The sequence below is a fragment of the Dendrobates tinctorius genome, unplaced genomic scaffold (genome assembly GCF_039654945.1).
Source record: "Dendrobates tinctorius isolate UK_male_01 unplaced genomic scaffold, ASM3965494v1 ptg000022l, whole genome shotgun sequence".
In the NCBI taxonomy this organism is placed as follows: Eukaryota; Metazoa; Chordata; class Amphibia; order Anura; family Dendrobatidae; genus Dendrobates; species Dendrobates tinctorius.
Window position 1 is genome coordinate 89,030,347 of NW_027361690.1, and position 14,138 is coordinate 89,044,484.

At 50.1% G+C, this 14,138-nt stretch overlaps 1 protein-coding gene across 4 annotated transcripts in view; it reads right to left on the reverse strand.

Moving 5' to 3' along the window:
- DENND4A (DENN domain containing 4A) overlaps positions 1-14,138 on the reverse strand; it is a 193,521-nt gene that overhangs the window by 45,243 nt on the left and 134,140 nt on the right. For all 4 annotated transcript variants that reach the window (XM_073568879.1, XM_073568880.1, XM_073568878.1 and 1 more), the window contains 2 exons: positions 3,376-3,504; positions 3,174-3,287 (listed from right to left, as the gene is read on the reverse strand). In XM_073568879.1, coding sequence (XP_073424980.1) covers positions 3,174-3,287; positions 3,376-3,504 — 243 coding nt within the window. The remainder of the gene's footprint in view (positions 1-3,173; positions 3,288-3,375; positions 3,505-14,138) is intronic.

Below are 14,138 nucleotides of genomic sequence, written 5' to 3' on the forward strand. Positions count from 1 at the left end.
TCCTAACCACAACTGTAATCCCGACCCTAACCACAACTGTAATCCCAACCCTAACCACAACTGTAATCCCAACCCTAACCACAACTGTAATCCCAACCCTTGATGTACCTAAAAAAGTGGAACCCCCAATTCTAACCACAACCCTAATCCCAAACCTAACCACAACCGTAATCCCAACCCTAACCACAATCCCAACCCTATCCACAACCGTAATCCCAACCCTAACCACAACCGCAATCCCAACTCTAACCACAACTGTAATCCTAACCACAACTGTAATCCCAACCCTGACCACAACCCCAACCCTAACCACAACCGTAATCCCAACCACAACTGTAATCACAAACCTAACCACAACCGTAATTCCAACCCTAACCACAACCGTAATCCTAACCACAACCCCAACCCCAATCGTAATCCCAACCCCATCTGTTATGAATGGGAAACCGAGGAGGAAAAAAAAGACAACAAGCTAAGTCTCAGAAAACCAGAGAAGTTGGTAACTATGCAGATTGCAGATCCCTGATCTTAACCGCACAACTAGCAGCAGTCGTGGAGCGTTCCTACGTTGGTCCTAGACGCCTCGTCACAACCGGAGAAATACATAAGCCTAAAGCAGGAAAAGAGGAAAACTAACTGCCCCAGAGCAGACCCCAAAGGAAAGACAGCCCCCCACATGTATTGACTGTGAAACAAGATGAAAATACAAACAAAGGCAGGAAAATAGGTTGAGCAAACGATGGGGCCCGGCTAACTAAAAAGGACAGAAAAGGAAAGACACTGTCTGCAATCTGCCAAAAAAAAACCTACAAAAATATTGTCCAACACTTCTGATAGCAAAATTAACCCTGAAGTCACTAGACTTCTAAACCTATATCAGCACTCTGAAATATTCTGAGACAGAGCAAAAAAGAGGCCAATCTAATAAGGGACAAAAAGCAGATTGGCAAATACTGATTAATAGGAGTGGAATTTCAGCATAGCCCCAGCAGGGGCAGGCTGATTACACAAATAACTGAATTGACCAACAAGCGCAAGTGTGAACAATAGCAAAAAACAAACTTAACTTGAGAAGACTGGAAGAGAGCTGAAGTCCAGGACCTGAGAAGCAGACTGAATCACCAGCACCCGGATAGGGCGTCGGCTGTCTTATATCCAGTCTGATACTCCAGAGATCCAATCGTTATCTTCCTCATCAGGTGGCAGATCACTACCACTTAAACCAACCGCACTACCTCCTGTCACCACCAGAGGGAGAACGGAAGGGGAACTCAACTGGTGGAGCAGAAAATGAGTTCATGACACCTATCTGTAATCCCAACCCTAACCACAACTCAACCTAAACCACAACCAAACCTTAACCACAATATTAACCATAAACCCAACCCTAACCACAATCCTAAACACAACTGTAATCCCAACCCTAACCACAACCGTAATCCCAACCCTAACCACAACCGTAATCCCAACCCTAACCCAAACCGTAATCCCAACCCTAACCGTAATACCAACCCTAACCGTAATGCCAACCCTAACCACAACCGTAATCCCAACATTATCCGTAATCCCACCCCTAACCGTAATCCCAACCCTAACCACAACCGTAATCCCAACCTTAACCACAACCCTAACAACAACCACAACCCTAACCACAACCCCAACCCCAACCGTAATCCCAAGCCCATCTGTAATCCCAACCCTAACCGTAATCCCAACCCTAACCACAACTCAACCTTAACCACAACCCAACCCTAACCATAACCGTAATCCCAACCCTAACCACAACCGTAATCCCAACCCTAACCACAACCGTAAATCCCAACCTTAATCCAACCCTAACCACAACCCAACCTTAACCACAACCCAACCCTAACCACAACCGTAAACCCAACCCTAACCACAACCGTAATTCCAACCCTATCCACAACCGTAATCCTCACCACAACAGTAATCCCAACCCTAACCACAACCGTAATCCCAACCCTAACCACAACCATAATCCCAACCCTAACCACAACCATAATCCCAACCCTAACCACAACCATAATCCCAACCCTAACCACAACCATAATCCCAACCCTAACCACAACCATAATCCCAACCCTAACCACAACCGCAAGCCCAACCCTAACCACAACCGCAAGCCCAACCCTAACCACAACCGCAAGCCCAACCCTAACTTTAGCCCAACCCTAACTTTAGCCCAACCCTAATGGAAATAATTTTTTTTAATTTTATTGTTTTTACCTAAGTAAGGAGTTGATAAAGGGGGTTTGAATTCCTATTTTTTTATTTTGATCACTGTGATAGGGTCTATCACTGTGATCAAAATGAACCAATAGGAAAAATTTCCTATTGTTGCCGGGTTCCAGCTGGCAGATATCGGCAGGCGCATATCGCATACGCCCGCCATTTTCACCTGGAAGAAGACGCCGGCAGCCCGGAGGACTTCACGAGGGCATGCAGGGACACCATAGATACTGAGAGGGTCGGGGACCCCATTTCCCTCTCCTCTGATGTGCAACCACATCAGAGGAGAGAGAAATTAAATGGAAAATCAGACTTTTTTTTTTCTTTATGGTCGCCATTATACCGTCAATAAAGGTATCGTAAAACCGACCCGAATCATGTTCTCTGGGGTCTCAGCTACCCTCGGAAGCCGAGACCCCGGAGAAATTCCGACTCTGGGGGGTGCTATACCCTTATTCCTCAGCTACGTAAAAAAGCGGCGCTGTGGTTTAAGTACCATTAGCTGCCGCTGTTAAAAGGTGTATCGGCGGTCGTTAAGAGGTTATATATGAAATGTAGATAAAGAATTAGAAAAGCCTATGAATTAGGTAGTTCTCTGTCACACGATTAGTCAGGACTACAGCATTTACCCCGGAGGTGCAGGTCAGAAGTGCTGGGCAGCGGGCACTCGGCACATTTGCCACTTTACCACTTTCATAGCCATCTTTTACATGCCCTTATTCACATCATCGACATCTTACAATAACTGACAGTTAAAGTTGAAGGCTTATTAAATCAGGACACAGACGAGTCATAATGAACGTAAACACAATCAATGTACAATTTTGCTGTTTCCTGAAGAAAGCAGACACTTTTTTTGCGTCGTGGATAAGCCCTGTAAACTCATAAAAGACACCAATTATTTGTAAAAGTGACAAACATACATGAGCTGGAGTCGCTGCCTCTGGAGTCCTCCTGTTCTTCTTGTATATCATGCACTGCTCCTCTGTGCACCTCCTCCTTGGATAATGAGCTGTATCCCAGATCAGACTGACCACCTACAGATCCAGGAAGCTCATTAGTGATCATCTCAGCATGCCAATGGTTAACAAACCCAATCCACCTGGCATAGTGTGCGGCCAATACCTGTACTAGATCGGTCATCTGTGGGGTCAGTGCTGGTCACGTCTGTGCTGAAAGATGGCTGATCTGCGGCATTCATGTCTATAGAACTGTCCATACTGCCGTGACTAACTGCGTCCAGATCGCTGCTATCTATGGAGGACAAATGGATGAAAAAACAGGATTTTTGGGTTGCTTACCGTAAAATCTGTTTCTCGGAGCCTTCATTGGGGGACACAGAGACCATGAGTGTATGCTGCTGCCACTAGGAGGCTGACACTATGTACAAAGAAAGGTTAGCTCCTCCTCCGCAGTGTACACCCCACCGACCGGCAGGGAATTCTTCAGTTAGTGAGAAAGCAGTAGGAGAAGTAACAGAATAGATTGAAAACAGAACAAACAACTCAACTGTAACCAAATCAACCAAAGTAAGAACAGGAGTTGTAGAACATGGGAGGGTGCTGTGTCCCCCAATAAAGGCTCCGAGAAACACATTTTACGGTAAGCAACCCAAAAATCCTGTTTTCTCGTTCGCCTTATTGGGGGACACAGAGACCATGGGACGTCCCGAAGCAGTCCTTGGGGTGGGAAACAAACTTCCATCAGGCCAGTGGACTCACCACCGCTGCCTGCAGAATCCTTCTACCTAGGCTGGCGTCCGCCGAAGCGTAGGTGTGGACCCTGTAGAATTTCACAAACGTGTGAACCGAAAACCAGGTTGCAGCTTTGCAAAGCTGCAGCGCGGAGGCTCTGTGGCGTACCGCCCAGGAAGCACCCACTGCCCGGGTAGAGTGCGCTCTGATCCCCGGAGGGGCCACTCGATGCTTAATCCGGTAGGCCTCCAAAATTGCCGATCTGATCCAGCGAGCTATAGTAGCTTTGGAAGCCGGGTGACCTTTCTGCGCCCCATCTGGAATGACGAAAAGAGAATCTGTCTTTCGCAAGGAAGACGTCCTAGACAGATAGACTCTCATCGCCCTGACCAGATCCAGCTTGTTCAGGGACCGCTCCCGAGGGTGAGTTGGAGTCGGACAGAAGGACGGCAAAACAATATCCTCATTGAGGTGCAAGGAGGACACCACCTTCGGAAGAAAAGAGGGCGGAGGCCGCAGAACTACCTTGTCCTGGTGAAGTACCAGAAAAGGAGAGCGGCAAGAAAGAGCCGCCAATTCCGACACGCGCCGGATGGAGGTGATGGCCACCAGAAAGGCTACCTTCCAGGAGAGAAAGGAAAGGGAGACTTCTCTGAGAGGTTCAAAGGGAGAACCTTGCAGAACGTCAAGAACCAGATTAAGATCCCATGGATCCACGGGCGCTCGATACGGAGGAGCCGTGTGAGCCACGCCCTGAAGAAAGGTTTTGACCTGAGGGCGGGAGGCCAACGTCTTCTGAAATAAAATGGACAGCACCCAAACTTGACCCTTCAAGGAACTGAGAGCAAGCCCCGCATCCAGCCCTGCCTGAAGAAACGCCAGAACGGAAGGGAGCGAAAAGCACATAGGCGCGATGTTATTGGCCTCACACCAAGTGAAATAGGCCTTCCAAGTACGGTAGTAAATCTTGGAAGATGATGGCTTCCTGGCTCGGATCATGGTATGAATTACACGACCGGAGAATCATGCTCGTTTCAAAACCTCGGTCTCAACAGCCACACTGTTAAATTGAGCGGCCGAGAATTGGGGTGGCAAATCGGACCTTGAGACAGCAGATCTGCCCTGTCTGGAAGCTTCCAGGGGGCGTCCGCGAGAAGGTTGACAATGTCCGCGAACCAAGACCTTCTGGGCCAATTCGGGCGATGAGAATGACTGGAATTCCTTCTGCTTTGATCTTCAACAGCTTGGGAAGAAGAGGCAGGGGAGGAAACAGGTAGGGGAGCTCTAACTTGTCCAGGGAATGGCCAGAGCGTCGGCGCCCACTGCGAGAGGATCTCGAGCTCTGGATACAAACTGTGGGACCTTCCTGTTGAGGCGAGAAGCTAGCAGATCTACGACCGGGGTTCCCCAACGACTGCAGAGCTGAAGAAAAACCTCCGGATGTAGGGACCACTCTCCTGCCGCGAGACCCTCGCGGCTGAGAAAGTCGGCGGCCCAGTTGTCTACACCGGGAATGTGTACCGCGGAGTTTGTCGGTACCGAAATCTCTGCCCAATGAATGATCTTGGACACTTCTGCCAGGGCCGAGACACTCTGTGTCCCTCCTTGGCGGTTGACATATGCCACCGCTGTGGCATTGTTTGTCTGAATCCGGACCGGCAGGGCCCTGAGGAGCCTTTCCCAGTGGACGAGAGCCAGATTGATCGCTCGTATCTCTAGGACGTTGATCGGCAGAGCGGATTCCTGAGTCGACCAACGACCCTGAACAGTGTGATGGCGGAACACTGCACCCCAGCCGAGGAGGCTGGCATCCGTTGTTACAATCTGCCAGTGAATGGGAAGAAAAGACCGACCCAAGTGGATAAGAGGTGACGTCAACCACCAGTTGAGTGACCGCTTGACCCGGCATGAAAGACATACAGGGCGATCCAGGGACAGAGCCGACCTGTTCCACCTCGACAGAATGGCGTGCTGGAGAGGTCTGGCGTGAAATTGGGCAAAGGGAACTGCCTCTATCGCCGCCACCATCTTTCCCAGGACCCTCATAGCTGTTCGGAGGGACAGAAATCGTGTGGTCTGCAGCGATCGTACATCCTGCTGCAGGGAAAGAATCTTCTCTCGTGTGAGAAAGACCCTTGACCGACGCGTGTCGAACAGTAGGCCCAGAAACACAAGACGTTGAGAAGGAATCAGACAAGACTTTTTCCTGTTGACGATCCAACCGAAATTAGAAAGGGTGTCTAGGACGATCGTCAAACTTAGGCGAGCCTGTTGAAAAGAGGAAGCTTTGATCAGAATATCGTCGAGGTACGGAAAAAGAACGAGACCTCTGATCCTCATCAAGGCCATCAGCGCAGCCATGATCTTCGTGAAGACTCTGGGTGCGGTGGCGAGACCAAAGGGCAGAGCGACGAACTGGTAATGTTCCTGGCGAATCGCAAACCGCAGGAACTTCTGATGTCCGGAGAATATGGGAACATGTAGATAGGCATCTTGGATGTCTATTGAACACATGAATTCCTGCTCCTCCATGGAAGCGATTACCGAACGAACCGACTCCATCCGAAAGTGGCGAAGACGTACTCTCTTGTTGAGAAGCTTGAGATCCAAGATGGGTCAGACCACCCCGCCTTTTTTCGGCGCCACAAAAAGGTTAGAATAAAATCCTGTGAACCGCTCCGAGACGGGAACGGGCACAATCACCCCGGAACTGAGGAGAGAGGTGATGGCCGTAAAGAACCCCGGAATCAAGCCTGGATCCTTTGGAGGACGGGATTCGAAGAAACGATTCGGCGGAAAGCCCGAAAGGATCGAAACTGACGCCTTAGTGGAGGTCTGCGAGGCTTAGACTGAGGGAGAAGGGAACTCGTGCCTCCGGTGGCGTCCTTAATAATCTGGTCCAATTGGGAACCAAAGAGGCGTAATCCCTGAAAAGGCAGATTAGTAAGAGACTTCTTAGAAGACAAGTCCGCCTGCCAGGCCTTGAGCCAAATTGTACGTCGGATTGCCACAACGTTGCTTGCCGCCTGAACCACGCAGGATGCGGCATCCAAAGAAGCAGAAAGCAGATAATCCCCCGCATGGGAAATCTGATTGGCGAGATCGGCCAATCGCTCTGGTTGTGCTTTATCTAGGATGCCCTGACGAAGATCCTCTGCCCAAGTAGCTATGGCTTTTGCTGCCCAAGACGAAGCAAAGCTTGGACATACCGCCGCTGAAGCCGCTTCGAAGGCGGACTTAGCTAGGGATTCTATAATCCTATCATTAGAATCCTTTAGAGCCGCCACGCCTGAAAGCGGGAGAACCGTGTTCTTAGAAAGTCTGGACACGGGCGGGTCCACCGAGGGAGAAGCAGCCCAGTTGTCCGTGAGCTCTTTAGCAAACGGGTACAGTACGCCGAGATGCTTTCCTCTTTGAAAGCGTGTGGTCGGATCTTGTCTTTCCCTGGTAAAAATCTTTCCAAACTCGGAATGGAAAGGAAATACCCTGGAGGGTGTTTCCGCCCGTCTGAACGAAACCTCCTGATCTGAGGATTTCGCAGGGGGGTCAGCAATCTCGAAGGTCTGGTGAATCGCTGCAATGAGGTTCTGCACCGTAACCTTCATGTTCGCATCCTGGTCCGAATCCAGCTCTAAAATCCCCTCAGAAGACCTGTCCGAGAACGCTTCACCTGACTCGGGAGAGGAGGCCCGGGAAGGAGGCTGCTGAGACGGACTATGCGGTGAGATGGGACGAGGGGAGGATTCCGGCTGGAGATCCTGCCTGGGTCTTTTGCGACTAACGCTGGCTGACTCAGACAGAATCTCTTGAGACCTGCTGGATGCTGCAGAAGTGTCCAGGGGCAACTTATCCAGAGCGGCTACCAGGGACTGAGACACCCTGGTGAGGTCTGCCACTGATTGAGAAAGAGATGAAGCCCAGTCAGGCATGGGGGGTTCACTCTCACATGGGGCCATAGATGGCTCAAGGGCGGCGTCAGGCTGAATTGGATTGCTACAGTCCAGGCAGAGGGGAGTGGACTGACCTGAGGGAAGTTTGCGATTGCAAGAAGAGCACGCAAAATACTTGACTAGAGTGCAGGAGGGAGCCGTAGAGCGGGCACGATCAGATTTAGAGTTAGACATAGTGATAAGCCGGATTACTTACCGGTAATGCTCTTTTAATGAGTCCACGACAGCACCCACTGGAGGTATCGGATCCGCCCATTTGGAACAGGAAACCCTACAGGAAAGATTAAAGGGGCGGTCCGCCTTTCCTCCTCAGTTTTACGTTTCAGAGTACCAGAAGGACCGCCAAGGATTAGGCAATGTTCTCTTATTTTAACATCTTTCTTATCCATTATTTGGTTAATATACTTTAACTATTGATATCCTTAGGGGGGGAAGTGAGCGGGTGCTGTCGTGGACTCATTAAAAGAGCATTACCGGTAAGTAATCCGGCTTTTTACTCTTCGCCACGACAGCACCCACTGGAGAGATTCCAGAGACCATCACCTGGGTGGGACCACCGTGCCAAGGATAGTCCTGCCAAAGCTTAAGTCAGAGGTTGATGAAAGATCAAGTCTGTAGTGCTTATAGAAGGTAGAAGGGGATGACCAAACTGCCGCCTTACATATAGTTTCAATCGGAACATCTCCCTTTTCCGCCCAAGAGGTTGCCATTGCCCTGGTGGAATGCGCCCTGATGTTCCCTGGAGGATCTTCGTTTTTTGCGGAGTAGGCTAAACGAATGGCCTCTCTGATCCACCGGGAAATGGTGCTCTTCGTGACTCCATACCCCTTCTTACAGCCCTGAAATGAAACAAATAGGGCCCTACTCTGCCTCCAACTGTTGGACCTCTCAATACATTTTAGGACAGTTCTTTTAACGTCCAGAGTATGGAACTTCTGCTCTTCCGGAGTAGAGGGATTTTTATAGAAGGTTGGGAGGAGTATCTCCTGAGATCTATGGTATTTTGTTGCCACTTTTGGCAGGTAGGCAGGGTCTGGTTTTAATGATAATCTGTCTTGGTATTCTTGGAAAAAAGGTGGATCTATTGACAAGGCTTGGATATCACCCACTCTCCTAGCTGAGGTTAGTGATACTAAGAGGGCCATTTTAAGTGCTAAGTATTTGAAGAGTATTGTGTCGATCGGCTCAAAGGGGTCTACCGTTAGGGCGTCTAAGACCAGATTTAGATCCCATGTAGGGACGGAGGGTATGTGGATTCGAGCTATTCGTTCACATGCTGTAATAAAACGAGTTATCCACTTGTTGCCTGCTATATTATGGCCATATAGTGCTCCTAATGCCGATATTTGTACTCTCAGTGTATTTACTGCTAAGCCTAAGTCTTTCCCCTTCTGCAGAAATTCCAAGATTGGGATTATCGGAACTTCTGCTGTATGAGGTACTGTATGGAATTGAAGAAGTTTTTTCCATATTCTAGTGTAAATTTGGGTTGTGGACTGTTTTCTACTTTGTAGTAGTGTAGTAATTAAGGACTCCGAGAATCCTCTTGTCCTCAATAACTGCCTCTCAAATTCCACGCCGTCAAGTGCAAGCTGAGCACTTGAGGGTGGAAAAAGGGGCCTTGGGAGAGTAGATTGGCAGTCGGAAGGATCCAAGGATCTGTTATTGACATAATCTGCAGCCACGAAAACCACGGTCTTTTTGGCCAGAACGGTGCTATTAAGATTATTCTTGCTTTGTCGTCTCTGATCTTCCGAATTACTTGAGGTAGGAGGATCAATGGAGGGACCGCATACGCCAGGTTGAAATTCCATGGAACTAGAAAGGCGTCCAGTATGTCTGGGTGATCTGACGGAGATAGGGAGGCAAATGTTTTTATCTGCCTGTTCTCCCTTGTGGCGAAAAGATCCACCTCGGGTTGTCCCCATGCGGCTACTATGTCCCTGAAGACCTTCCGATTGAGGCACCACTCTCCTTGTCGTAGAGCGTGACGGCTTAGGAAGTCTGCCTTTTGATTGCTCTCGCCTCTGATATGAAGGGCCGAGAGGGACAAAAAATAGTTTTCTGCTAAGTTTAAAATTCTTGCCGCTGAAGACATCAGAGTCTCTGATCGAGTTCCTCCTTGTCTATATATGCCACTGTGGTGGTATTGTCCGACAGGATCCTTACATGCTTCTGTTGGAGCTGCGGAAGGAAGTTGTATAGAGCATAGAACACTGCAGTCAGTTCTTTTAAATTAGATGAGTAATCACATTCCTCTTTACTCCACCTTCCCTGATAAAACCCATTCTCCATGTGGGCTCCCCAGCCCTGGGGACTGGCATCGGTGGTTACGATACAGGATGGAACTATAACCCATGGAACTCCTGAACATAAATGGTCATCGTCTAACCACCACTCTAGGGAAGTTAAGACTTCTTGTGACAGGGTTATTTTGCTCTGTAAATGACCACTATGTCGCTTATCCTCCTGGAGGATCTGGTGTTGTAGCGTACGGACATGGTACTGGGCCCACCGGACTGCCGGGGTGCAAGAATTTAGTGATCCTAATAGTGACATTGCTCCTCTTAAGGATACACGTGGTTTATCTATAGCTGCTTGTATTTTTTGTTTTGTGAGGATGATTTTTACCTGGGGTAGTAGACATCTCTGGGTCAAGGAATCTAGTTGAAATCCTAGAAATGTCTGGAGAGATTGCGGATCGAGTCTGGACTTTTGGATATTGATGATCCAGCCAAGGCTCTGAAAAGAGGAGATTGCGTCAGTCACGCGTTCAGTACATTGTTTGACTGAATTCCCAATTACTAGGAAGTCGTCTAGATATGGCACAATTAGTGTGTCCTTTTGGCGAAGGTAGGCCATCACTTCTGCCATCACCTTGGTAAATATTCTTGGTGCCGTGGAAAGCCCGAAGGGCATTGCCGCGTATTGGAAATGATGAATCCTTCCCTCGACTTCCACTGCGACTCTTAGGTATTTCTGGAATCTGTTGTGTATAGGGAGATGATAATAAGTATCTTTTAAATCAATCCCTGCCATTACGCAATTTGGGAAAAGAAGCTTTATAGTGGATCTAATTGATTCCATTTTGAACTTATAATTTTTTATAAATGAATTTAGCTTCTTTAAATTAATAATGGTTCTAAATGTACCGTCTGGTTTAGACACCAAAAACAGGGGAGAGTAAAAGCCTCTACCCTGTTGTTCCTCAGGGACATCAACTAAAACTTTTTTAGCTAGCAGGACTCGAATCTCGTCTTCGAGAGCCTTTTGCTGAAGTGAGGAATTAAGGCGAGTTATAACAAAGAACTCATTGAATTCCTTCGGATCCCCTATCTTTATTCCTTCCTTGATTATGTTCAAAATCCATGGGTTTAACGTAATTTGTTCCCACTTGGTAAAAAAAAAAATTTAATCTACCCCCAACTGGTGGGTCTAAACTTTTAATTTTTATCTCTCCTATATGTTGGCCCTCTGAAGATGGTACCCTTCTGCTTTTCGTCTTTCGTGGCCCATCTATTCGTTCTGTCCGATTGTCTTCTTCTCCCGAATGGCCGTCTCTTAAAGGTTTTCCCTCGCATGGGGTTGCACTAATTTTGGATTTTGACTGTGCATCCCCTTTCCAGCTCTTTATCCACAGCGCGCGTCTGGCGTTATTCACCAGGGCTGCCGACCTTGCTGCCAGTCTTAGGGTGTCCGCTGAAGCGTCTGCCATAAAGGCAGCTGCCCCTCTTATCAACGGGATGGCTGCACGCAGTTTCTCCCTTGACACTCTTTGCTCAATCTGCTGGTCTAATTGATCTAGCCATACCAGCATTGACCTAGCAGTACATGTGCTGGCTATTGCGGGTTTGAATACCCCGGTGGTGGATTCCCAGGACCTTTTGAGCGAAGATTCAGCCTTTCGGTCCAATGGGTCTGCTAACAATCCTGCGTCCTCGACCGGGATCGAGGTTTGTTTGGAAGTGGAGGATATGACAGCGTCCACCTTTGGTATTTTAGTCCATTTTAATAGATCTTCATCAGTGAACGGGTACTTCCGTTTTGAAGCGGATGGGAGAAAACCCCTCTGGTCGTGTTTTTCCCACTCCCTTTTGATGAGATCTTTAATTGCCGGTATCACTGGAAATGATCTCCTCTTTTTCTCTGCCAATCCCGCAAACATAATGTCCTGCGCGGTCTGGGCTCCCCTTTCCTCTTCACACCCCATAGTATTTCTAACCGCTTTTACCAGGTTATCTACGCTGTCCAGTGGAAAACATGCGCGTCCTTCCACCTCCGAGGATGATGATGAGGACGTGGATGCGGAGCCTGAGTTTAACTCCTGTTCTTCCTCTGATTCTGAACTAACAATGACCTGTTTTCTATGACTGGACTCTGCGGGAGTGCTGGCGCGGTTGATGGCTTGTATCTCCTCCCTAATTATGGCTCGGATATCCTTAGAAGATATCGTCGACCCCTGCCTGGTCTCTTTAATGCATTGTTTGCAGAGTTTTTTGGGGTAGGAGTCAGGGAGAGGCTCTGAACATAATGCGCATTCTTTATGTTTTGTTTTTCCTTTTTTCTTTGACTGAAGTGGGAGGTCAAAGGTAAAGAGAGGGGGGAGGGGGGGGGGGAGGAGAGGAGGTTAGCTTAATAGGTAGAGCATATACTTTGCACACTCACCCAGTGAAGCTTAATACCGGTTCGGATGGCTGAGACGGTTTGGATCGGGTCTCTGCTGCCTCGCTCCTGCGGGCAGTCTCTGTCCTGGCGCTGCGGTCCCTGGTGGAGTTGCCCCCAGCTGAATCCCCTGCTGGGGTCTGCGACTCTGCGGGGGACGACATGGTTCCAACGTTGCAGCGCTGTTTTATCTATACACTTATCGTACCCCCGGAAGTCGCCCTGTCACAGGGCGCATGCGCCGCGTCATCGCCATCTTACCCCGGAAGTTCAACCATTACTTCCGGGGTATAGGAGCGTCGGGCGCCGGCCCGCTCCCGCGCCACCGCTACTGACACGCACGGCTCGCGCGCTCATGGCCTCACCATCCACGCTATACCCCCACCGATGGGGGGGGGGGGATCCCCCGGATGCCAGACCGGCCCGCTCCCTGGTAAGACCGGGCGGCCCTCCCCGGACCCGGCCATTACCACTATGCCACCAGACGAGGGGGGAGCCGTCAAACGGAGTCTCCCCCGACGCTGCTTCCGGACCGCAGCCCCTGCCGTTCCCGAAGAGACCGCACAGGCGGATGCATGGCCCAGGTAAGATCCTGCAGGATCCTGCTCCATTTGGAACAGGAAACCAAAACTGAGGAGGAAAGGCGGACCGCCCCTTTTATCTTTCCTGTAGGGTTTCCTGTTCCAAATGGGCGGATCCGATACCTCCAGTGGGTGCTGTCGTGGCGAAGAGTAAAAACTGAGGTAGTGCCGGAAGGTTGGGGGACAGAAGGCAGAGGAGGGTGTCAGTCTGCAGATACAGCGCTACTCACAGTCCGGTGTCCCCAGAGACAATGGTATCCGGCTTGTCTGCAGCTCAGAGCGAAATCCGGCTGACAGAACGGCGTCCGGCTGACAGGCTGGGAAGATGGCGACCGCCTGAGAGGATTGGGAAAACGCACGCTTCCAGGGGAAGAAGAAGGGCGGCGTTAACTGCCAGGCTGAAGGAGGAACCGCCCGCTGGCCAAGAATAGGCTGGGGTGCAAGAAGGAGGCAGTGGGAGGGCCTGGAACGGGCGGGATAGAAGCCCGCTTAGAAGAAAGGGGCGGGGGGCATGGCCGCGACGTAGAAGGAGGCCCGAAATGAAGCCGGGGCCTAAATTAATAGCGGCGGCTGCCTGTCAGCGCGGGGCGGAGGTCCCGCAGCGCTGCCGCGGCAACCGCTCTGCAGAGCGCCGCTGCCATCTGCTGGGCCCAGGACTGAAGGCGGGGGGGGCGCCGGGCAAGGCCCCTTCTGACGCCAGGGCCAGGAGTAATTGCGGCTGCCGCAGTGGCCGCTTTGAATAAGATTGGAGCCGCCGAGATGCCCATCTAGGGATGAGGAGGACGCGACTCGGCCCCCATACTTACCTCCGTCTGGCATTCAATAAAGGTACCTCAATATCCCACGCTGTCTGTCTTCTGTAGTGTCCGCGTCTCATCCAGACCGACAGGCTCTGGTGGGCGAGTGGGTGGGAGACGGGGAGCGAGGACCATCTGGATCGCTGGCACGCATCCGTGCTGAGCTCTTGGTCCTGCCGTAGAGACCTATGAGGATACGGGGTG